At 41.8% G+C, this 26,391-nt stretch overlaps 1 protein-coding gene across 8 annotated transcripts in view; it reads left to right on the top strand.

The window, feature by feature from the left end:
• LOC133344150 (rho-associated protein kinase 2-like) overlaps nt 1–26,391 on the top strand; it is a 59,464-nt gene that overhangs the window by 21,798 nt on the left and 11,275 nt on the right. For 6 of the 8 annotated variants that reach the window (XM_061554145.1, XM_061554151.1, XM_061554144.1 and 3 more), the window contains 21 exons: nt 576–624; nt 2,060–2,195; nt 4,377–4,468; nt 5,514–5,760; nt 7,149–7,255; nt 8,383–8,539; nt 9,389–9,549; nt 10,156–10,340; nt 12,303–12,372; nt 12,489–12,592; nt 13,043–13,229; nt 14,049–14,142; nt 14,677–14,771; nt 15,680–15,868; nt 17,327–17,495; nt 17,877–18,065; nt 20,579–20,646; nt 20,876–20,964; nt 22,391–22,469; nt 24,049–24,310; nt 25,654–25,948. In XM_061554145.1, coding sequence (XP_061410129.1) covers nt 576–624; nt 2,060–2,195; nt 4,377–4,468; nt 5,514–5,760; nt 7,149–7,255; nt 8,383–8,539; nt 9,389–9,549; nt 10,156–10,340; nt 12,303–12,372; nt 12,489–12,592; nt 13,043–13,229; nt 14,049–14,142; nt 14,677–14,771; nt 15,680–15,868; nt 17,327–17,495; nt 17,877–18,065; nt 20,579–20,646; nt 20,876–20,964; nt 22,391–22,469; nt 24,049–24,310; nt 25,654–25,948 — 3,024 coding nt within the window. The remainder of the gene's footprint in view (nt 1–575; nt 625–2,059; nt 2,196–4,376; nt 4,469–5,513; nt 5,761–7,148; nt 7,256–8,382; nt 8,540–9,388; nt 9,550–10,155; nt 10,341–12,302; nt 12,373–12,488; nt 12,593–13,042; nt 13,230–14,048; nt 14,143–14,676; nt 14,772–15,679; nt 15,869–17,326; nt 17,496–17,876; nt 18,066–20,578; nt 20,647–20,875; nt 20,965–22,390; nt 22,470–24,048; nt 24,311–25,653; nt 25,949–26,391) is intronic. The other 2 variants (XM_061554146.1, XM_061554152.1) reach the window with 2 other exon arrangements.

Here is a 26,391-nt window from a genome sequence, read left to right as displayed (position 1 = left end):
TATTCTGGATTTCTTCACTAATTTAAATGAGGTGTCATTTGAAAGCTTATGTTTAGTTTATGCAAACAAAGTTAAATAATACCTTTGACCCAATTTGTTTAGCTTTTGGTCCTTGCAGCTGCTTATCCTCTCTGCCAACTGTAATAATAGCCCAGCATGACAGCCTCATTTCATGATCATATAATGGATGTGTGTGTCATTGGGGAAGGCTTGTTGCTTGTGTGGGTACTTCCCATGCTTGTATAAACTGGTGGGTAGTGAGGAACAGGTGAATGATGAATGTCTGACAAGGGTAAGGATGAATCATGTGAGTGACAGCTTATCCATAGTACAGGCTTCGCTGCAATGCTTAATGCTTACGTTTTGTGTATTGTATGTATTTGATGCGTTGAACATTTGTTCTATGAATAGGAGGCTTATTTTATATTTTATGTATTTATATTGCAACATAATTACATTAAAGTTTAAAAAGTTAATTCATGATTTTTTGAATATTTTGATGTGAGAAAACATGAGTAACTTGTGTTGCTAACTTTTAATATTAACGCCAACTCTGGTGTTCATTACAATGTTAGGAATGCAAACTCTCGGCTGGAGAAGTTGTTGAAAGATCTGGAAGAAGAGGTGAGTGTGAATCTAATTGTGTTGCATGACTCAGAATAGCAAATCCTGCCTTGCAGGGGATGCGGCTGACGATGCAAGGTGTCTAATGGCATAGTCGAGGATTGGTTTTATGATGAGCCTCCAGGGTCAGATTGGCCTTGCCCATGTGGATTGAAGATATCATCTTTTGATAATGAAATTTTCAACAAATATCAACTTCAAAATGATTTTCTTCCACTTTTCAGTAAACACACAAAAAATACAGAGTTCCCATTTTATTGACTTGCGGTGGTGTGTTTTTTTTGCCAGTTGTGCCTGTTAATGGAAATACATTTTGAAAGTAGCTACTTTAAACGTGCATTTTATGGTGATTTTGGTTTACCATGTTCTTATTTGATATAAAATAAAGGTGATAAATGTGAATGCGTTTTAGATGCCAACTTAGAGCTAGAGACAAAGCAGTGGCATGAACGAGATGTAATTAGAATTAAATTCATTTAAACATCCACTTCTAGTCAACTTGTTCTCAAATTAGATCTCTTGAAGCTGAAATCAATTTGATATTAAATTTGTTTTAATTTTTAAGGACAGTTTTGGATATTTTTGGTATTTTCTGATTGGTTACATTCTGGAATGTCATTTGTCTTCGTGTTAACAAAATTTACGTCACCTGATGCGATGTGACACCACTTGGCAGAAAGAACACGAAAATGGTGTTGTGAGGTCAGGTTGAAAATCAAACAAATGTCGAATGTAGTGGACATATTGATGCCCTCACGTCAATTTCATGACCTTATCATAATTGAGTTCAAAATGTTATATATTTTTGTCTCCTTTGTATTGATTGCAATTTATTCTCTCATACAGTTCCCTTTATTAGCCTAAATATAACATTAGCATTCTTAAACGCATAATTAGAAGCATGTATTGTGAACATTATAATAATTTCAAATGATAAATTGATATCTTTCTAGATTTGAAGCTTTCGTGACTGCAAGGATTCATATTCTTAGGTTTTTTCGGTAAAGTCACGTAGGTAAAAATTTTTAATTAACAAAAGTAAAATAAAATAAAAATCACGACGTTTCGGAGGCAACACAAGCTTCCGTCTTCAGTGATACAGCTGGAACCATCACAGCACGATAGCTGTATCACTTGATATAGCTATCGTGCTGTTACGGTTCCACCTGAAGACGGAAGCTTGTGTTGCCTCCGAAACGTCGTGATTTTTATTTTACTTTTATTAATTTGAAATTTTTACCTACGTGACTTTACCGAAAAAACCTAACAATTGATATCTGCCCAATATGTAGTTAGACTAGAATTTTATATGTTTAAAAAAAGCCCAACGTTTCGCCGACTTTGGTTGCTATCTCAGCCTGGCACATGAGTGAGCCCACAGCTCCTGACGAGCCCCGCTTGTGCTGCTGCTTCGCCTGCCTCCTGGCCCCGTCAGTGCGTGTCGCGCAAGAATCTTGAAGCGCAACTGAGACAGATGGAGCGAGACAAGGCACTGGTGCAGCACAAGATGGTAGAGCAGCAGCGTCGGGCCGATGCAGAGAGCGATAAGAAGAGGCATCTTGACGGAGAAGGTCAGAAAATGACCCCCCCCCCTCGTCCACCACATGACCTTTCCTGCTGAGAAATTAAGTTAATTGCTTTAGAAGAGACACCCGTGTTCTGTTCAACATTCCTCTTCATGAAGATAATTGTAGAAAAATGTTTTGTGGCATCGAAAGGTCGCTTGTGACACACCAGCAGGTACATAGTTAAGTGGCGTTTAAAAGTTGGATTATCCTATCTTAATTACCAAGTTGATTTGTGGAGTAGCTTATTTGACCGAACAATAATTTAAGTTTTAATATTCCATTTATAAGCAAAATAACGAAGCACAAAAATGCACAATATATACTGGTATGTTTTATATAAGATAATATTAAAGCACTGCATTGCGAATGTTGAATTATAATTAATACATCTGCACCTTAGTCATTAACACTACATCACAACAGAAACATATTTACTTGTTAGTGCACAGACCCCCTCTTCAGTGCAGAAGTCGAGCATAAATATTAACTGCTTTTCATTTTAACACTGTTCAGAGGTCAACTTTTATTCCTCCTCGACTCCCAGACTACTCTCCCCATCATGAAACTCGATCTGCCACAACATCTCAGAACTATCAGGCCTTCTCCTTTGACATCTGGATCTTCATACGTACATTTTGCCCTCTTGATTGTCCATACCATTGCAGATATCTCCTCATTCGTGATCTCTAAAGGAAGGCAACATTGATTTTCTGTACCAGCCTGAGACCTGGGCACTCGCCACAGGACCATAACTCTCTAAAACTACCCCAGAGACTGGCGACCACCTCTGAGCATGCTCCTATTCACAATAGAGGTTGTGGTATTGCTGTTATCACTAAACCTGACTTCAAAGTTTGACTTTCTACCTCCTTGCCAAGCTTAAACTTTCTATTGTTCATCACCCACCTAAATAAAATTTAGATTTACGTCAGATTATTTTCGACTTTTCCCACAATTTGGAGCTATCTTCCTCCTCTCCATTAATAATTGCTGGCAACAATATCCATGTTGATGACACTACTGATACAACCTCAACTATCAGTCACTCGCCAAGGACATATTCTTTATCTTGTTATATCTAACTCCTATTCTACTTTTCTCTCTTGCACATAACCTTTTTTTTTTAGTGACCATCACCTTATATTTTTTTCTAATTTCCTTTCCAGGCCTACTCTCTTTAGGTCCCAAATCTCCTTTCTATCTCTTCTCTGTTCTTGCATTCTTCATCATTACAGTAAACCCTTGTTAATTCGACACTATGGGGCTCTGGCCTTGCCGAATTATCCAATATTCTGAATTATGTACAATGGTCCTCTCCAGTGCCTCCTATCCCAATTAAAAGAAAAAAAAATCCAAATTTGTTTTGCAGTTATTTTTTTCCTAAGAAAAGTAACACTTACCATCAGTAACCAGCAGTTTTCACTTAATGTTTACTTAAAGACTACATTCTTTTACACTTTTACACCACATGACTCGCTGTCAGATGACATCAGCTGATGTGACACTTCACTGTTGACAATGGTGTCTTCACACACCATACGCATTGACGCATCTGCATAAATTCTATTCAAAACTTTTTATTTGTCTTACAGACTAAGGGATTTATACTTCAGTCCCTTTATATTACTTCTTCATGTAGGTGTAGATGTCATTTCTGAGATGGTTTGTTTGCACAGAGTGCATAAACAAGGGAAAGTCCAAAGCAACAGGTCTGCACTAATGCTCACCACGCGCTCCACCACTAGACTGAGTTATTGTTTTTGTTGCGGCGTGCTGCGTCATGTATGCCGAAATTGGAACATTTGGTACGACAATTCGGCTTGTGGAGAATTACTAATATATACGGTATATGCCGAAAGCGCAGCCGTGCCGAAATATCCCCAATTACGAATGATCAAATACCGAAATAATGAGGTTTTACTGTATATTGGTTTATTAAACCATTTAACCCCCTCCATTGACTATTATAACAACATTTTAGCTGCACTTACTGATTTCACCCTGAATTAGCCACCACACTGTAAATGGTTACAAGTACAAATCTAATTTTCTGCAATCTGCTTTTAATACATGCATTTGCTCAATAATGTGTTTAATTGTGAGACTGTTCATGATGACATGCGTGTTGTTTTATTTTTAAGTGCTACAATAATTTGTTGTTGAATGTTTATTGTTCTGCCACAGTAAATAGCCTAAAAGAGCAGCTGGAGGAGCTTAAGAAAAAGAATCAAAATTCACAAGTCTCAAATGAAAAAGTCACCTTATTACAAAAACAGGTAAACGTGCCACAAATCACACATGAGGAATGTGAACTCATTTAAAGAGCTGATAATTATATAGGAAAGGCTGCCCTTTTCTACATAAATGCCAAGTACGTTTCGTCGATACTCTGGAGAGAACATTTTAAGTGGATAAGTAACCTCCAATCACCATATTGCTTCCGCTTGGCTGTGTATTCAATATAGCACATTTTGCGTGTATGATTGCAGCAGTGGAATATGTTGTTGGGCCAGTGTTGACTCAACATTAACTTTGGAGGATAACTATTCTTTCCGACCTCATCTGGTAATGACTAGACAGCGGCTTAGCCATTAGGAGGAACAATTGGCAAATGAATTCCTGTCCAAGTAAGAATAGCTTCTGGTGATCCACTGTTGTCTGGGTAAAAGTTTCCCATTTTCTCCCCTCAACAGTCTGTTGCCTTTCCCCAAAGTTTCATTTGTGCCTGTTTAGAGGTGGAAGTATCCATTAATAACTTTTGCAAAGTACTGCAATTCTCTTGAGTTAAAATGTAGCCAAATTAAGTGAAAACTAAATTTAATTAGATATTTGTTGGTGCATTCAATGGTGGCTGGGTTCAGACAATTAATTTGCTACATTTGGGAACCAAACTCAAGTATGGGAAACTCAAACTGATCATTTAGGGCTGGGGGTACCATTTTCTTATCAAAGCCCTGTTATTTTCATGACTATCAAATTAACCTATTTATGGTTCATAATTTTAGTTGTATTGCTTTTTGTATTGTAAATTTTAAAAAAAATTGTATTATCAAAACAATTAAAAATAAAGGCAAAAAAACACCACTGAAACTTTTGAATGTCACAAGCCTATTATGAGACCCACATTCTAAATGATACAGTAGTTAATGTATAATAGTCTACTTATCTGAGACTGCCTGGCATGTGACATTTTTTGCGTAACATGCAAGAGCTGCTATCAATGGGTATTTCTGTGCATGCTCATTGGATTCCTCCCGCATAAATACATCTTCTAATTGCGATCTTTAACATCATGGCACGTTCACTCCCCCGCCCCGACAGCTTGATGACAGCCTGGAGGAGCTTCGCTCGGAGCGGGAGGCGTGCAGCCGGGCCAAAAAGGTGCAGGCGGAGGGGGCACGTGCCCTGGCCGCCCTGGAGGACGCCGACCGCGAGCTGGGCGAGCACGTGCGCAAGCTGGAAGGAGAGAAGCTGGCACTGGAAAAAGAGCTCATCGGCCTGCAGTCGGCACTTGACTCGGAGCGCAGGGACCACACGCAGGGCTCGGAGCTCATTTCCGACCTACAGAGTACGGCCCTCTAAACTCGCGCTCTCGCTCAGTGTTTTGCTTCCAAATTCATAATCGTGGTGAATCTATATATATATATATAAAAGGGAAATTTGTGAATGTGTGTCTGTTCGAAATGTTTAGCATACTTCCCAACATGCAACAAACTTTAAATTTGGCATGTGGGTAGCTTCCAGACTGTACACAATGCAAAAAGTATAGAAATAGACTTGTATTTTGGGGGTGGGGGGGGGGGCGCAATAATGAATATATTTTGCACGGCAAGTGAGCGGTGACGTCACATCTGTGATGTCACCCGCATGCGGCAGCGTCACGCAGTGTGCCTGCTGACGTCACGCATCCCCCCCCCTCCGCGTAGACCGTGTATTAATCCAAGACAAGAATCTAAGTCTCGGGCGAAGCCGGGTCGTATAGCTAGTATTCGATATTTCCCCAGCTATTACATTTTTTCTATGCATTCTTAGTTGTGAAAAGATTAGCTACATATATCTATCTGAGCATTTTTCGCTGGTATCAAAAATGATTAAAAAAGAATATGCTTTACCATATTCCGCAACATTACAGGTATAAAGATATCTAAACGCCGAATAGACACCTGTTGCAAGGCATCAAGTCTGCATCAACCACACATGCTTGTGGTAAAACAATGTGTTTGAACATCTTAACACCTGCATTATTGTCGAAAGGGTAAATCCTATTATTTTTTCACAATTTTGATGCCAGCAAAAATATTATCCCATGCAGTTTAATCCGAGGTTTGAATGTTTTGATATTTGCATTGCTCTTGTCCTGTTTGCCTCTTGGTGTTCTCTGGTCTAAAACTGGTGAGACAAGGCAATGCTGTCTGGTGTAGGCCAATCAGTTTCAAAGACAATGCAAACATTATCAAAGCATGTTTGTTTGTATGTTTTACCACAAGCAAGTCTGGTTAATGCAGACTTGATGCCTTGCAATGGGTGTTTATTTGGTGTTTGAACATCATAACACCCCTTTCATTGCCGGAAAAGGGTAAAGCTTATTCTTTTTCCATGAAGGTTAGGATGTGCGCAATTCTGCATATGCTATTCCGGCTGCTTGCGCGGCGAGTAGTGGCGTGGTTAACGCTATCCAATGAACCTGGCAATCTAAGTTCGGTTCCCAGGTGCACTGTGCAAACATAAACACTGCAGATGCAAAGGCAGATGATCGTAGTGCTAGCCACACCCCAGCGCCTCATTCACCGCTCCAACCTTGATATAGATGGTCGTGAACAGCATTTGTCACAGCAGTCTGTCGGGTTTTATTGGGAACCTTTTGTGTGCTTGTATGTATGTCATTGTGCATTTGTTTGTTTGTGTGTGTGTGTACGTGCTTCTTCAATGGAAAAATGTAAATTCTCGGTGCCACAGGCCGACTGTCCTCGCAGCAGGAGAAGCTGAAGGAGCTCCGGAGCAGCCTGTCGAGGGCAGAAGTTGAGCGTGGACAGCTGCAAGACAAGCTGTCCTGCATTGAGAAGGTTTCCTTCACTCACACACCCACCCATCCACTTATCTGATTCTCCAGTTTAGCAACGCACAAACCACCTGCTTACCAATGCATTCACCTAATTAGTTAACATTTGATTTACTAACTCACCATTACACACGGCAACCTGCCCACTATCTTCTCCGTCTACCCACCTACCAGACTGTTAAGCCACCCATTCAAACAGACGTATCTTTACAGCCAAATTGAATTTTTCCTGTTTAGTCACATTCAATAATTTGCCCATTTTAGCACTCTCCTAATTTCCACAGCTTACCCCTTTGGATTTTAAAACTATTCCCACTATGTTCCAGTAAGTATTTTTATTTACCACTCTTAGTAAATGTGGTTTAGCTTTCTTTTTAGCACAGCTTAGAATTTTAATCTGGTTTTGAAATATATTAAAAATAATCAAATCGTTTGCACTGCAATCAAAACATATCGGTGGAATGAGTCATCTAGGGATGTCATAGCTTCAGATAGTAAGATTGAAAAATATTTTTTATAATATAAATACTTTCATCACCACCAAATTTATTGTTTCTCCAGTAAAAAGGAGTGGTTGTCCATTATCAGTTCCAGATAAACACTGTTATTATTGCGTTTGTCCACAATATTTTCCACCACTTGAGTGCAACATGGGTGTAGAGGTAACGCAATGGTTAGTGAATCTTGCTTTGAACTCAGTGACCCGAGTGCAATTGCTGTCAACATCAATGGCAAGTGATATCTAAATCGATCCTTGACACAACAACACCCCCTTCACAAACCCACACTGACCATTGTGGTGAAGTATGATGAAAAAACACCCTTGCCTGAACGTCATAGATTTTGATTTCAAGCTTTTGTGACTGTAGGGATTCATCTTCTTGGTTCTTTTGGTAAAGTCACATAGAAGGGAAATAAAACATTTTTTATTATGTTTTATTTTTTTTATTTTATTATTTCCCTTCTACGTGACTTTACCGAAAGAACCAAGAAAATGAACGTCATAGGTTGGGTGGCCTTTTTCCATCAGTGGATTCATAAAGAGATCTTTACGTATGCAACACGGTTACAAAAAGTAATTAACATCCTGAATTTCTGCTGCTTATATTTTCTTTTTTTAACCACGCACAGGAGAAGAGCAGCATTGAGATTGACCTCAACTTCAAGCTGAAAACAGTTCAACAGCTCCTTGAGCAGGAGACACGCGAGCACCGGGAGGCAAAGGCTCGCCTCGCCGATCGCAGCAGTCTTGAAACGGCCGAGGAGGCGCACTCCCAGGCCATCAGCGGTACGGCCCCTCGCAGCTCATCGCTCGCCGCCCACCGAATACACCCCCTTACACGTGCTGCGTCGCTCAAAGGCGTGCCTGCCTTGGGCATGGCACTGTGGAGGATGTTTCCATTGTGCCTCTGCAGTGTTTTTGTTTTATGCTTTGATTTTTGCTTTCATATTGGACTTGTTTTTACCCGCATCTCCCTCGAAAAGAGATGTTTGGTCTCAATTGCCCTTACCTTGTGTAGGTACCCTGCAGAGGAATTTTCATGCTGTGATTTTGCTACAAATTGACAAATCCCATGCACTTGACATGTATGGATTCCAGATTCCATATTTCAATTTACATTTTAGTGCCAATCTGGAATCTTGAGCGCTTTACATTCAGACAATTTTTAATGCGTTAGCAGTCTTTTGTGGACATCTTCAAAATGTCCACGTACAGCTAGCCTTAGATTGTGTAAGAGCTTTCTGTTTAATTCAAAGTAGAATGTTGTGACCCCCTCGGTTCCTATAATCCAAAACAATGCAACAAGATTTTAAAGCAGTATTTTTCATCAGAATTCTTTGAAGATGAGCTGAGCCTGTTTTACTCTGTACATTTTTTCAAGATTTTCATTTATATATTAGACTCAATAGTAAACAATCAAATATAAATGACTTGGTCTTACTATTAAGAGAGTTACTTCATGTCAAATAAACTCAATGAATCATTATTTCAGGGCACTCTAAATTGTATAATCTAACAAATTTCATGTGCCGCAGTAGGGCACTCTAACTCTTGCACATCTCCGATCTCATATTGGTAATGAGAATTGCATTGCTCAGGACGCAACGTTCGCCTTTGTCCTGCACACCCACACAGAGCTGGAGAGCAAACTGGTGGAGGAGAAGGCAAGCAAGCAGAGATTGGAAGCAGGACAAGTGGAGGCTGAGAAGCGCTGCTCTATGTTGGAGCTGGACCTGAAGCAGTCAAAACACAACACTGACATGCTCCTCAAGCAGAAGGAGCGCCTGGATGAAGAGGTCAGCGATGTATAGCATGAGGATACGGAGGATGCTGTTTAACACAAACCTGTGGTTTGGCCATTGGTGTTTTACCTATGTGCTCTGGTTCACAGTCGATTGGTATCATTGGAGTCAACAAGACCCACATAGTAGCTACCTTCGCTGGTGAAGTGACATGAGTGTCTGGAATGGGGGAAATGGGTTGGCTGGGTGTCCCTTTACAGCTTCAGATGTGTAGGAGAGATTATGAAGCAAATAGAGGTGAATGTGGACAGTGAAATTAATTGGCCTCCACAAAAAAATATTTTTTGTAATCTATTGTTATGCTGTCATTCAATGAAATGGGAACAGAATATATTTAATAAGAGCATCGAGGTTAATTTACAAAGCAATCTGTCTCTTGTCAAAGCAATGAACAGGTTGTTTCTCAGATTAAGGAGTGCTATGTTGAATATAAAAATGTACAATAATATATTTTCAACTTTCTGAATAGTGACTGCGTAGAATTTTAAATAATATCTACATATGGCTTGTTCACTGCTCTGAGAATATATCGCATTTCATTGGCAAGTGCTTGACACCCAGGATGTGTTGCCTTGCGGCTAATTTGAATGGCTCCCACAGGTGAGAAACCTGGTACTCAAGCTGGAACAGGAGACCCAGAAGAGGCAGCTGGCTCTTAACGACATGAAGGCACAGTCGCAGCAGCTGAGCGTTGTGCGTGCCTCTGAGAAACAGCTCAAACAGGAGATCAACCTGCTCCTGGCAGAGAAGACGGCCCTGGAGAAGCAACTCGCAGACCTCAGAAAGTACGAGTTTCTCTGCCACTTCTCCATGTCTATTGCCCCAAGTTCAGTGCATTTTTTGACGTGTAAAAAAATCTTAAGTTTATCCCAATTTTTTATTTAAAGCTTCGTGACTGCAGGGATTCATATTCTTGGTGTTTTCGGTAAAGTCACGTAGAAGGGAAACAATAAAATAAGAAAAATATAAAGCAATACAATTGTAACGACGTTTCGATTGCAACACAAGCAATGATGATGATTGCTTGTGTTGCAATCGAAACGTCGTGAGAATTTTATATTTGTATTTTATTGTTTCCCTTCTATGTGACTTCACCGAAAGAACCATGAATATTCCAATTGTACGGCCAAGTATGTATGTTGAACTTCTTCCTCATTGTCCATAGCCAACCGTGCTAATCGGAGTGTCATATGATACAAATTATTCGGTTGAAGCTGTTGCAGAACAGTTCCACGCTTCCTGTTAGAAATTGGGCCACAGAGGTCCCTTCTAGTCACTTATGGTCCACATTGTATGGGCAGCACTTGCTTACCTGCTTAGCCGCAAATATGTAAAATTTGCAGAGTTGAAATTTAGCCAAATTAATATAAAAAACAAATTTATGGTGATGGTTTATGTAGTTATTGGTGACTAGGTTGAGACCATCAACTCACTGCACTTGAGAACCCAATTTAACCATAACTCATGATCTCTGGTGACAGCTCAATGCTCTGACCTCTGGGTCATTGGGCCACCTACTAGTTAAACAAATGCTTTAAAGTGCCTGCATCCTTAAATAAGCAATAGCCTCATCTATTTTTGGTAGCCACTGGGTAAGAAGTGATAGCTTCACACTTCTACGGCGGTGACCACCCTCTCCAAATGGACTTCCACTATTTAATTTCCACAAAGTGGTACTTGTTTTGGAAGGATGATCGGCTGGCTAAAACATTCGATTTGGGTTTTAGCTCATGATTTGTTCAGTCAAGTACTCTCCCAATCATGAGGCTGCCTCAAATTGGGCATTGGTGAAAGTGGTAGGATGTGCAAGTGTGCGTTGATTTCTGCTCAAGTTAGTGTAGTGCAGCATTCCTCATCTCCCATTATAGCCCTGAGCCAAGATTAAAAATATTCCACTTTCCTCTTCACGTCATTTTATCAATCCTGGATTGATGAAGGGCTGAGGCGACCTCCGACTGGGATTTAAAATGTAAATCTTCTGATTTGAAGCCACTCACTACAGCTGTGCCACCTGGCTGTTGTGTATACTCTAAAGACGAACAAACAAATGGGTGGGAAATATTAACAGCAGGTGGTATTGAACAGACTAGGAAATAATTAACTTGTTAGTAACTATCTGGGTGGAAATATAAACTTGATAAGTGCCCATAGCAGTAGACTATAAACTAAAAAAATATGACTGCTACTATTTGCTGTAGTCAGAAATCGGTCGCAAATAAATATTTATATTGATGAATGTATTGAACTATCTTTTAGAGTTAAATGTTAGATGCAGGAAGTGACTTTGGCTCTTAGCTGGGGTTATATTTATAGGGGCAGCTGCTGTGTTTAATACTGGTAGGAACCTCCTGGTTCCACCAGCCCACAGGGGATTATTGTGCCCGTCCGTCGTGCATCCAAAAATGGGAGGGGTGGGGCTGGGTGGAGAGGGGAGGGTGGAGCTGGGTGGGGAGGGGAGGGTGGGGAGGAGCTGGGTGGGGAGGGTGGGGCTGGGTGGGGAGGGGCTGGTCACCCCGTGGTGCCCTTATAAAACTCAACGTTTAACCGACTCACACCAGCTTGTGCCCGCCCTCACAGTCGGGCATATTTGTGGAATACACCACGCCGCCGTTGACCCTGGCCTTTGACCGAGCAACCCAACGTTCCTACCAGCTTCCTCCGCAGGAATGTGTTTATCATCATGTAAAATGATTGTTTAAGGGTTTGTGCTCTCTCTCCAAACCGGTTTCTTCCCATTTCACTTCTAGGTGGCGACTTGACACGGAAGGGCAGATGAGAGAACTGCAGGATCAGCTGGAGACAGAGCAGTACTTCACGGTAAACATTTCATGAGCGTGGATGTTTATGTTCTACCTTTATTATTGCTTTGCAGTAGTTTAACTTATCCTAGTGAAAACCATTTAATTGTCTTTTTTTTCCTCTGTTTTTTGTAGACGTTGTACAAAACACAGGCTCGGGAGCTGAAAGATGATTGTGAAGAAAAGACAAAGTTTAACAAGGAGTTCAAACAGAAAGTACATGAGCTGGAGGATGAAAGGTGCTTTGTCTACCATGTTTTGCCATTTTTATGATGTTTTTAAGCATATTTTACATTTGCTACAACAAACTTTAATTTCTAGCTGTTGCTTTAATTTCCCTAATATGTAGGATTTGGCAGCCAATATGATTCATATTAGATTTTTGGGTTCGGCCACGATCAGCCAAGCAAATTAAATGATAATGTGTACAAGCGATTAATTTGCCAATTATTGTGTCAGCTAACCGGTACGTTGAATACAAATTCTGCCAACCATATTTAGAAATTAGATGCAATTAAAATTTCTATATTTAATCCCTATTTTTTTGTCAGTTTTCCAGTGTAGACTTCAGTAAAATTGGAATTTAATTAACAGGCAACGTTTATGACAAGACATTACACAACTTCCTTGTCTGTCTGCTCATGTAACTGGAATCAGACTGTCATCTGCTTTGCACTCCACCCTTATAGGGATTCGCTGGCGGCACAGTTAGAGTTTGTGGCAAGCAAGGTGGACTCGGAGCAATCGGCACGCTCCCATGCAGAAGAGCAGTTCTCCAACATCGAGCAGGAGAAGATCATGAAGGAGCTGGAGATCAAGGAGGTGGCGCAGCGATACAAGCAGGAGCTTATACAGAAAGAACGCCTCATTACAGATGTACATAGTGCATGGTGGTAAAATACGACCAAAGCAGGTTTCAAACACCAGCTCTGGAGCGGCAATATTTAAAGTTCAATCACGTAAAGCAAGCTGTGCAAAAAACAGTCCTTGTAGTGGTACCTATCGATCTCCTATACTGAATAAATATTGTAATGGTTTGGATTGGTATAACTCTGCAACAACCCACACTATCTCCTGTCTCCTTTCCCCTCAATTTGTTTCTTTATCTCTACCAATAATGTACTTTGGTTTCGCACTCCTCAGCCTGTCCCTTTGCCTAACCCCCATTCCCAACCTCTTCTGCTGCTCATCCTTGCTCAATGCTGCTGCCTTCATTTCTCACCTTTTCATCATCTGCCACCATGACTGCCCCTGAAACTCAATGCTGATGGACCCTGTGACCCCCCCTTTGAATGCCCTAGGGACTTGGTGCTGCCCTGTGCACGACTCTCCCTGTGGCTTGTTGTTGGTGCAGGGCCATGCTTGCTGTGCTATAGTTGCTCTCCTCTCTCCCGTGTTTCACTACCGTGACCCATCGCTCCACACCACACCCACATGTACCCTAGTGTAGATTTGTGCATTTTAATTTCAGGATTTTGCGATACAACTGCATTTATATCCTATAATACATTTTATATGTTTATGAACCAGTTCAAAATACTAGTTTTTTCCTTTGGAGTTTCAAACAAAGTAATTTACTTACACTCCTATCCTTTTTACACTTTATACAGAATTGCATGTGCTTTGTTACTGTAAAGAAAGTTTAAGTCACGTGTGTTTTTACATGGGTAAAGGATGGGTGTATTTGTTTATTAGTTGGAGGACAGTAAGAAGGCTCTCCTGGAACAAGTAACCACGTTGCACAGCGAAAAAGATGAAATCAACACCAGGCTACAGACAGCAATGGAAAGTAAGTTCCTAACACTAAATAGGCTGCATTCAAATTACATGCATTATAAATGTTGAACGAGAATCCAAATCGTAAAGAGAGGGTTGTCTATAAGATCGACAGTTCACAAACAAGCCTGACTGCTAAGTGATGAGACTGTTAAAACCGGTCTAGAGTAGTGTATGCCTCGCTGTTTTGTGGGTCGACTCAGCCCCTCATTTCTCAAAAGTGTTAAACTTCATGGGAAGTTGACAGTAGTTATATTAATGTAATCACCCTGCTTATCAGAATATGGAATTTACACTGTTTAGTCTGGGCTATAGGCAAGCGATAAACACTGCTCTGTGCTCGTTTGAGCAGGACAATATAATTATATTTTCTTACTAATCTATTACCTGTCAACTTTAAGTTCTCATAATAATGTACACAAATTGTAATGAATGCTATTTAGTGTTTGTTTATTTGCTGTTTAAAACTTTTCACATTTACCAAAACCTGAAATGGGCTGATGTAGTCCTGCCCCTCTGTTAACTATGAACTCTGTATTTACAACAGATATCCAAACGCTTAAGGAAGGTGGCACAGACATTGCCTACATTAAGGCTCAGTATGATAAGCAGCTGCAGACTGAGAGGACGCTGAAAACACAGGTGGGTCTACCCATGATGAAAATTGAATGAAAAGTTTTGCTTTGTGGTCATTTTCTTTTATATCCACCACCTGTTTTGCACAAACCTCCTATACAAACATTCGTATGTAGACCTTCAATGCATTAGCGTGTGGGAGATTTGTAACATCGCCAACATGTGATCAACAATGGTAAAGTGGCACCACTTGTTCCTTCTGGAGTTTACAAGGACCGCAGCTGGCTCAGCCGTGAAACTCATCAAACCTTAATAAGCATGATATGGCTCTGCTAATGAGCACATAATTAATTAGATTCTTGTTTACCAAGTCCTTCATTCTTGAGTGTGCACCACCAGGCACGACCCACGTTAGTTGTATCGTTTTCGCCTGCTATAGTTCTCATGGGCAAGATGTCAGAGCCTTGGATGATTTAGATGAAAATTCAAATTTTGCAATGAACATTTTCTACCACTCATAAAGGAGAGACCTCCAACTGCTTTGTAAGCATTGATGCAGACAAGAAAGGCACAGTTAATGTTTTTCTTGTCTGCCTTGAGGCATAAATCTAGCATCGCTACTGTGGGGGCTCAGTGCTTTTGTCACATCCCATTAGCTGCCACAACACATAACCACATTTCCTCTTCTTATTACATAACTTAAAAATAAATAGCATTCATGTAAAGTAAAAAAATACATCTGCTAATATGGGTTACGTAGATCTGGATCAGGTGATAAAGCCAAAGATTAAAGAGATGTGTACATTTTACAGCTACAGCAGACAGCCAAAGGAAGTCTCCAATTAATAAAATCTGATGTTTCCTGCTGGTAGCCAATTGAGTAGCAATTAAAAGTCATGAAAGCAGACATTAATGCGAACTTCATGAAACGGATGCTGTTTTTTTATTAATGCGTTGAACATGATGTTTTTAAGGCGGTCAACAAGCTTGCGGAGATTATGAACCGCAAGGACATCCACATTGACCGCAATCGCAGCAGTGGCACAGACCTGAAGCGACGGGAGAAGGAGAACCGCAAGCTGCAACTGGTGCTCAACCAGGAAAAGGAGAAGTTCTCCCAGATGACCCTCAAGTACCAGCGCGATTTCAACGAGTTGCAGGCAGTACGTTCTGCCGCCCACGAAAGCGCACACTAGCAGGCCTAATCTGTGGCTTAACCATTATCTTTCGGACAATCGCAGGCCCGCTAAGGGGCTTATTACTCCAAGGATATCAGGCCAGACGTATGCCTTAGCCTGGCTTCCTGACTGTCACTAGAAGGCTAGCTTTATGCCTTACCCGTTACCCTGACAATATCAGGTGGTTATGAGTCTTAATCTATACCCAAACTCCTTCATGGAGAGTAACAGCCCTGCTATACCGCTTGCTCATACTCGAGCAGTAACATATAGCCTCCATGTTAGCGTTGAGACTTATTTCATATTCTGACTATAAAGCTTATTTCAACTCACAACATTTTTAAAAATTATGAATTCCCAGCTGACCTGTTGTGCATTTAAATTCTGCTAAGGAGGAAATCGCACTTGCCAGTGTCATTCAACCCATTAATCTCCTGTAATTAAGACAGTTTTTCCCTTGTGCACGTCAGGCACAATTAAAACCAATTGTTAAGATAAATTATATTTTCTACCCCTCACCACTACCCGATTGCCACAATTGGAATTAATTAGCCTGATGTTAAGGTCTCATTGAGTGCGGATTAATTCGCCACTGCCCCCCTCTTACATCACTGAGCCTGTTTAGCGCCTCTTACTGAGGACTAATGCCCAGACACTGAGAGGTTTAGTCCCTGATTGTGTATTCCCAACTGTGTTATGTGGTCCTCCTTCACTTTAGTAGTCATTGCACCGGGAGAATGAGGATGCACATGTTGCATTGTGAAAGGGGTGAACTGAATTAAGATGTAAAATTTGTAATCGGACTCCAGCTTCTAACCGGCAATGGTGTTTCCACAAAGTGATCATTTACACAAAGTGATCATTTACACAAAGTGATCATTTACACAAAGTGATCATTTACACATGGATGATGGTGATGAGTTTGTGAATAAGCAGAGGATTCATGACACAACATAAATAGTTATAATATTTTTGGAATGTACTTTTAGAGTATAACACAATTTGTGTTAAAACATGTAAATATCAATTTCAAGATTACTTAATCTGCTTTAACGTAATTGTGTGTATAGTTTGATACTTGTAGACTGACATGAAAACACTTGACTTTTTGAATTATGTACAATAAAAAATGGTCCCCCAGCATTTGTTAAATAGCACTGCTAACCTAAAATAGCGCCCTTATGGGTAGATCACTACCCATGCCCCGCACTGATTGACACTGTGATAGCTAGTTTTTTCGTGCCTGTCAAATTATATTCTTGCCTGAAACCCTCAAAACCCTACCACCCTTCACATCGTTCCCAATTCCCCTCCTTACTTTGTTCTTCATGCTTCCTTCCTTTCTGCACCCCTTGGTCTTGCCTGCAAACTCCTCTTCTCCGTGTACACATCAAACATGTGTCTGTCCCCTATTTCGTTTCTCTTTCCATTTGTGATGCGCAGCTAATGATGGAGGAGAACACAACGCGCATCGAGTTGCAGATGGTGCTGGACAGCAAGGACAGTGACATAGAGCAGCTGAGGTCGCAGCTCCTCTCCGTCCAGCTGGGCATGGACACTACCAGCCTCAGCAGTAACCATGGCGACTCGGAGCCAGACGATGGTTTCCCCGGTAACCACTCGAAATTCTTAAAAACCTGCCACCTTTCACGACTGCTAATTCCGAGCTCCCCTTGGTTTTCTAACAACTGCCCCTCTCAATCTTGCACACTCTTCAGTTAATCCTTTGTTGACTTTTCCATGATTGCAGTATTCATGTTGCTTATTCTCTATGGTTTCTTTTCTGTTGCTCTCTAATCAGTTATTAATTGTGTAACTTTGTATGCCAAATGATATCTTTATCTTTACTCTTGATTTAAATTCTGTTTTTCTCTCCATTTATTTGCACACCCATCCACAACCCATTTTTTTCTCATTATCTGCGCACAACACCCTCCACCACCACCACCTTTCACCACCTCCTCTCTCGCTCGTTCATCCCACCACCCTAAAGTCCGCATATCTCATGTACGTACTTCGGAGTCGATGTCCTTCTCCTATCAACACTCCACCTCCTCCATGAGCATTTCCACAAAACCCTGCTGCTCTGCGGATTCCGATGTGTTCCCTGATTCCCCCGTGGGGACACCCAACATCCCAGAGTATTTTGTGGAGGAGCCACCTGAGCCCGACTCTCCTAAAGGTGCCATGCATGTGTGTGTTTGTGTCTTCTTGTTAGATTTTTAGTTAAAAGTTAATCGATGCAATTTTCCCACAATATAGTTGGTTATTACTTTGTTCAAAATGGTTCCCAATGAAGGTGGCCCAGTGGCTCAAAAGTGAGCGTTTAACTGCCGCTGCTGTTATCCTGAGTTGGAATCCAGGCAACTGACTGTGATTAAGCAGAGTTCTCCAGTGTATTAAGTTGTCTCAGTCCGGTCACCACTCTGCACAAAAAAGCGTAATAAATTCAGGTTCCGCACTCAATTTAAAGCGAACTTAAACTTTGTCTCATGACGGGACACTGATGGTACGGTTTGCGTGAAAATACGGTCCACAATACTGCAATCAAAATTTTTACTTAAAACTTTCGTGACTGCAGGAATTAATATTCTTTGGTTCTTTCGGTAAAGTCACGTAGATAGAAAAATAATAATAAAAAATAAAGTGAATAAAAATAATAAAAACAAAAACCACGACGTTTAGATCGCAACACAAGCGGTCGTCATCAGGAAAAGGGGGGGGTAGCCTCTAAAAGCAAATTGTTTATAAAGTTTTAGAGATGGGCGTAGCCCAAGTGTGTCAGCAGCATGGGCGGGGCAGCTAATGCTAATGTAGGCCGGCAGTTGGTCTCCACAAAAAGGGCCTCCAGGCAATCATTGCACCTCGCTCCACACACCCACACTGCTGACGGTGGAGGTTGACAAGATAACACAAATCAAGTCATGACCCAAAGTGGTTGATGACATCTTTCCAATGATTGCTGAGTTCATAACCATCTTCTCGGTTGAAATTGTGTCTGTCTGTTTATATGGATGGCTTCATAAGCGAGTCTTTGTTGATAGCCAGTAGGCTTGCAAAGTACCATCGTCTTAGAGCAACCAATTTCCTGTGAGCCAGCCGCATTCAAGTAATGATCATCCACGTCAGAAACATTGGTCCTACCATGTTTCAAATCTGCCTTATGCTTACGAACACAGTCCGAGATATGTCGCTTAGTTTCCCCAATGTAACTGCTGCCGCAGATACAGCTTAGTTTGAAGACGCCGGGATATTGCATGTCAGGAATCTTGTCCTTCACAGATGGGATCAGATCACAAATTGTATGTAGTGTGTTAAATCGGACCTGGATCTTGTGTTTATTCATGTTTTTGGAAATATTTTTGGTTACCCCTGCTATGCATGACAGAGTGATGGTTTTGATTGGATCCTCAGATGGCTCCTTCCTCACGGTTTGAGTGATGGCTTTGCGGATTGTGTAGTCAGAATATCCATTCGCCTTGAGAGCTTGGTGTACTTGTTTGAGTATACTGGTTAGGTGTTCATCATCGGAGATACATTGAGTTCTATAGTGTAGCGTTTTGATAAGGGAATTCTTCTGGGATGGATGGTGGTGGGAATCAGGTTTTATGTAGGCGTCAGTTTTGGTTACTTTTCTGTAGAAAGAATGGCTCATTGAGCCATCTGGTCTCTTTTTGATTTGGACATCCAAGAAAGGTAGCATACCATCCTTTTCTACCTCCATGGTGAATTTGATGGCTGGGTGTATGGAATTGATGTGGTTGGGGAATTGGTTCAGAGCCGGTCGGCCATGTGGCCAGATGACAAACGTGCCGTCCACGTACTTCTTCCACAAGGACGGGCGTAGAGTGGATGCCTGGATGGTGTCCGTCTCAAAATTTTCCATGAAAATATTGGCTACAACCGTGATTTTTGTTTTCATTAAAGTTTTATTATATATATTTTTTCACTTTATTTTTTATTTTTTTTATCTACGTGACTTTACCGAAAGAACCAAAGAATATGAATACTGCAAACTCTTAGAGAGACTGCATGGTATTGCGGTGATCATTGGAACCTAATCCAACATGGTTGAATATTGTATCCATATTATAGCAAGGACATTTTTTATAACAAAATTACATTATTCTTTCTTTAATAAGGTAAATAACACACCCATCAGTCTTTGAAAAATATTTTTGCTTTATTTTATTTAAAATAATTCGCTCTTTGTTTTTGTTCATAAGCTGAGCCGTGGTCCCTGGCTGGGCTGCCCAGCCACAAGAGTGAGAGAGCGGGGATCGGACTCCCAGCCAGTATACTTCATTGTGCATAGACTTTGGCCATCATTGAGTTCCATGACTCAGTAATGTACTGTATTGCACAACTGAAATAAATGAAGCTGTAATATTTAATATGGGTTTTGCACAGTATTAGGAGACTGCAAAAAAGTTGCATGAAGGAAGGTTGCACTGTTTAAATTCTGTTTTAGTTTTGAATATGCACGGGGCACGATGCGTAATGCACTCAGCGATGCCAGGTTAATTGATGCTTGGTTGTTGCATTTCGGTGGCGCTTTGGTAAGGTGTCCAGACTAGATATTAGCATGTTGAAAGCTTGTGTCTGTAAAAGCAATAATTATATGGAAGTGTTTGATTTACCATTTGAGTGCTCGTAAAATTGAGGGTTCTTCCATATGGTTATTTCTCCTTTTAGAAGGCAGGCTGGAGGGCTGGTTATTCGTGCCAAACAAGAACATGAAACGGTTTGGATGGAGGAAACAGGTTTGTAATATATTTTTCTAAAAAAATTAAATCCACATTTAATATTAGAGCTCCCTTAAAATATAAAAGTTTATATTTTTAAGTTTATATTTTTACAGTCGCTATTTCACCGTTTGCCGGTGCAAGCCACAATGTTATCATAAATTCCAACTTGCATTAATACACAGAACAGCTATGATGTAACCTTGAGTACAGGATGACCTTCCTCTTTATTGCTTTGCACTGGCAGTATGTCGTGGTGAGCAGTAAGAAGATTCTCTTCTACAATGCTGAAGCGGACAAGGAACACTCCAACCCCTGCATGGTCCTCGACATTGAGTCAGTCCACCACCTACATACACATGTTATAATTTTATTGTGTTTTAATGTGCATATATAGAATTGCGTATGTGCTTGTTTATTTGTCAAGGACATCGAATGCGGGCACACGTCCTTGACACGGTGAACCTACCGTGGAGCTGATCTGCCCATTGGCAATCAACTTTTTATTTATAAGATGCACCTGCCATTCTTCAACTGCGGTGATGGGCGTCCACCTAGAACCCCATTCAAACCCAAAATAGCCTGCCAACAAAGGTCCTGGCCAGGCATGCAGAGGAGAGATCTCACTCCCAATCAGTTTTGCGGAGTTATCTTTGCATTGGCTGCATAGCGCTGTGTGGAAGCTCCATGTCTTCTTGGTCACAGTTATGCCTTTCTTCTCTATGCTTGCAAAACCTAGACCCCACTGACGTAACTTCTGCCCTGATTTGAAACATTCAGGCTTGCCTGCCTACAATCCATCCTGGGTCTAACCATACTGGATTGTGTGAGGAGCTCACAGATCCTTGAAAGATCTGGACATAGTCCCATTGGTGGGCTCCTCCAATCGGCAAGGTTACATTGACTGGGTCATGTAGCACGCATGCCCAGGCACCAAATGTCCAAGCAGCTTCTGTTTGGCCAGATTGAGGGGGATTAACGGGCACAGCACAGGCTAGAGAAGAGATTGGCTGATGTGAGGCAGCAGGATGTGCAGCTGAGTGGCCTTGTCGATAACTGGTATCGGCGGTGTAATGATGCTTCTGGGCAGTTGTTGGTAATTGCACTCCAGCAATAAAGAGGGTCAGAGGAGCGAGGGTCAGAGGAGCGACACTCACAACAAGAACAAGAGTGCCAGGCGCTAAAAATCTGTATGTTGGCACAGTAAGGAACACAGGTGGTGCATCTGTCCATCATATTAGTCAACCAATAACATCTGGGTGTGTCCTGTGACCTGCCAACGAGCATCTACACTTCCCGTGGCCTCAGAGTGCACCTAGCCTGGCACAAGCGCTGCGATGACGTCACTGCCACTTAGTGGCAAATGGTGGATGTTGTTTATTGTTTATAAAATATTGGTACATTGGGATCATATAAAAGATATCAGTTGAGGTTGTGCAGCATTGAAATTAACTTAAACCTTTCACAGTTTGGGGGAAGATGTAATCGTAGGTAATCTAACATACTTGTCATTAGACACAGTGGAGATCTGAAGTTGTATCCCTCATGAATGTGGTTGGCAATAAATGCTCTTCACAGCATTGCAGTGTATCATTGGCAGATTACCAAAGTGATAAAAGCAATTTTAAATGTAAGTGGGTGATTTTTTGATGGAAGATAAAGGTCTACAGCCATACATTAACTATTTATATTTTATGCTGGTGCTCGTGCCTGAAATGTACATGCTCGTGAAACATTTATTCCCTCTGCCTTGTATCTACAGCAAGCTGTTTCATGTGCGACCTGTGACACAAGGGGATGCATACAGGGCAGAAGCTAAGGACATCCCCAAGATATTCCAGGTGTGTAAATAATAGAAGTGCATTGTTTTTTATCTGGCCTTGCCTTGACGCTCTCTCTGCCTTGTCTCCCTGTAAATAAGGCAGCGCTCTTGGCATTTGAGATGTGTCCTTGTCTGTGAATGTTTCAAGCCAGCAACACTGTGCAGCTTTCTGGCCTGAGGTGTACAGGAATTTTAAGTTTAGTTAAAAAGCAATGCAGCCAATGTTCGTAGCTGTAATTTCCTTATCATAGTTCATCTGTTTTTTTGTATTTATCTTCGCACATGTTTTTGTTGACTAAATATGCAAGGGTATCTTATTGTCTCATTTGCCTGTAATAACACAACCCACTTCAATGTATATTTGTTTCAAAGTACATTCTATATGCTTGTGAGAAGGAGGTCAATATATTTGTAAGGGCAGGTTTTTGATAGCCTGTATACAATCACAGAGATCAACATGCAAAGACAGCCGTTAATGCAGCAGTATTGTTTGTCGGAACATGTATCCGAATCTGACTGGTGGACTAAGTTATTTACTACTATTATGAGCCAAGAATGTCTATCTGTCCTGCGCGTGACGTCACTCCACGTCGACCAGCCCCCTCATTCTTAATCGTGAACAGGTTCCGTCCTCCACATGGACCCCCCCTCATTAATACTCATGAGCGGGTGAAGTCACTCCGCATGGAGAACCCTCCCCTCATTAATAATCATGAGCAGAACCCTCACGTCATGCGATCTCCGTAACTCTATTGAGACATAGAAGTAAAAAGGACGTCATGATGAACATGGGATTATAACTTTTAAATGAAATAAGTCTGTGTCACCGCGGCCTTACAAATTGCACACGAATGGATACAATGAATATCACGTCACGGTCTGCTTTTCGCTTGCAAGTTTCACATTTACTGCAATTCACCCGTCCTTGGACGGGCAAAAGGCTAGTTGATGTCATAATCGGACATTACGAAAACAACTATAAAATCATTTTAGCCCTTTTTTATCCGTGACTGTGGAGTATTTTCGGAATTTGATCGAAGGATAGTCTGAGGATCTGTGAAGTTTGAAACAGATTGTACCAAGACAGGTGTTGTGGATGTAATCGGGTAGATATGCAATGCAGTGGCTACGGCTCGTGCGTGGGATGGAGGAAGGCAGGTTACTGAGACAGGCACCAGGGTGACATCCAGGCATTGGTGGTCGAGAAGAAAAGCTAAGACAATGTTGGGATACTCTCAGAATCGACATCGAAGGTCAGGTGGTAACTTTGCAATGGTTATGGAATTCTGTAGAGGGAATTAAACCAACGCAGAGGTTTGGTAGCATCAGCAGCATGGGCCCTTTGATAATAGTGAGTATATATTGGCTACATATGGTGCGAAAGAAGTTCAACATGTATGCTTTTGAAACTGAGCAGGATCTTGTGTTGTTTTTTTATTCTGCACCTATGAGTAACTGGCTGAACTATCATGCAACCTAAAGGTGTAACCACCTTAGGTTATAGCACCTTGGACTAACACCATTTTCATGCGTCTGCTGCCTCATCCCACACGTGCCTTTCCCCCATCTCTGTTCACCTCTTTGCTTCGCGACCACAGATCCTCTATGCCAACGAAGGCGAGAGCAGCAAGGATCAAGAGCTGGTGCCAGACTCGATGCTGGAGAAGCAGAACTGCCTGGTGCACAAGGGTCACGAGCTGGTGCCGACCATCTACCATTTCCCCACCAGCTGCGAGGCGTGCAACCGCCCCCTCTGGAATGTCTTCAAGCCGCCGGCCGCCCTCGAGTGCCGCCGATGCCACATCAAGTGCCACCGGGACCACTTTGATCGCAACGAGGACTTCCTGGCGCCATGCAAACGTGCGTGTGGGCCCCCCCCCTCCACCGAATGTTGGATTTCACAGCTGTAGCAGTGGCATTCTCATATATTCCCTTTTAATAACCCCCTTCTACCACCTGACACATCTTCTTGGTTTTTTCGGTAAAGTCACGTAGAAGGGAAATAATAAAATAATAAAAATAAAGATAATAAAATAATTCTCACGACGTTTCGGCTACAACTCAAGCAGCCGTCCTCAGGCGAAGAATGAAACGCCACCAAGCTTGGAGCGTATATTTAAGCTGGGTTGGAGGGGGAAGAAGAGCGCCTTGACAAAATAATTTGCATATCAAGAGGAATTTAGCATATTTATGGGAAATGCGTAGGAGGTGGACGGGGGGTTAAAATAAACGGTTACCTTTCATGGCAGCAATGTCAATTATCCAGGAATGCATTTCTGAGTCAAATTACTATTTTCGCAAGGATATCGGAGTAACGAGAGAAAACCTGCCCATGCAAGGGCATAACGTGCAAAGATCTGCACAGATGGATTCACAAATCTGTTTACTGTACTTCCATTGGACCATCTAGCACAGCTGATTTGTTTCACAAATCTTAGTAATCTGCTAAACCTTGCCTCCCAACTGCTGTGTTACAGGTGTGAGTGAACTCACCTGCTCTCTTGTGCCTGCTCTCTCTACTGTGTTATTACTGGAGCCCCATAATAAGAAAGCTCAGATCAATTCATGAATTTTTTTACATTTAGAAAGTTCGCTTTGCAGGATTATGTTGCAACTGATTGGTGTTAGCTCTAACGTCCAAGTATCCAGAACTCATCAGAAATGTTCAGACATGAGCTTTCAATTCCCAAAATAGTACTGAGAACTCGTGATTGGAATGTGTTGTATAACGTGTCATATGTTCTGCACTATGGAGTATATTTAGTGCTTCTCAATTTAGCATTGCATTGGAATTGTTATATTTTACCCCCAACACTGGTCACATGTGGTGACTTCACCAAGCAGTAGCACTTTTCCCACTTATTACAAAGCTTTGTGGCTCAAGGGCAGCAGCCGCCCTGCTTAATTCTACAGATGTATTAACAAAAAAATTAGTGACGTCTGCTTAACGGTGCATTCTGTGACGCTATTCGAAATAGAGCAGGCCATTTGTGCTCGCTTCATGGCCCAAATTATAAAATTACTCGCAAATTACTTGGGTAAAGCCACATGGCAATATTACCCTGGACTGTAAAACTGCTGCGGACAATGTTCATATGTGAAAAATAGGGCCTTCAGGATAGGACAGCCTTGCACTATAAGAATGGCGTGAATACCAAATGTCGTAATGACTTGATTTTCCCTGCATGCCCTTTCTGCCACAGTCTGCTTCGACGTTGCATCAGCCAAGAACTTACTGCTGCTGGCCAGCTCCCCAGCTGAGCAGCAGAAGTGGGTGAGCCACCTGTTCAAGCGCATCCCCAAGAAGCCGCCCGGTGTCACCGACGCGGGGCCGTTAGGGTTCGCTCGCTCTTCCCCACGCTCCTCGTCGCGCTTGCCGCCTGCCACCGCACAGCCCCAGTTGGTGTCGGCAAACGCCGGCAGCAGCAGCAGCAGCAGCAACGCTGCGGGCCCACGCAGGACCAGCCGTGCCGCACCCACTTCACAGGGCAAGCCAAGGTGCGTGGCCATTGCTCTCGCCGCCCTCACCATTCCTGGAGAGATAGAGACGGGCACTGCTTGATATTAAGCGCCACCAAACCGAGTCTGTTCACCACAGATGTAGACAATTCCAGGTCAGATAGTCGGTGGTTTCTTGGTCAAACAAGATCATTGCGGGAGGCACCTATCATCGCTGAGCTTTTGGTGGAATTCCAATTTCCTATTATGGGGGCGAGATAACCGATAGGATAAATATTGATGACTTCTCACAGTCATACTCTTTTTATTCACCCCAGATGAATGAAGGGCTAATTTCACCACCAACCAGAGAATTGTACTTGCAAATAATTGATTTTCAGTTATATGCTCTAATTGCTCTGCTTGTTGATGGGATCTTACACAGTTGCCACGCACATTCGTGCTCGCACAACAATACTATATATGTGAGAAATATATAGCAA

Source organism: Lethenteron reissneri, chromosome 19 (genome assembly GCF_015708825.2).
Source record: "Lethenteron reissneri isolate LAM-NWPU_2019-01 chromosome 19, ASM1570882v1, whole genome shotgun sequence".
NCBI classification, from domain to species: domain Eukaryota; kingdom Metazoa; phylum Chordata; class Hyperoartia; order Petromyzontiformes; family Petromyzontidae; genus Lethenteron; species Lethenteron reissneri.
The sequence above is the reverse complement of the archived record's forward strand: the minus strand, read 5'-3'. Positions and strand labels throughout refer to the sequence as shown.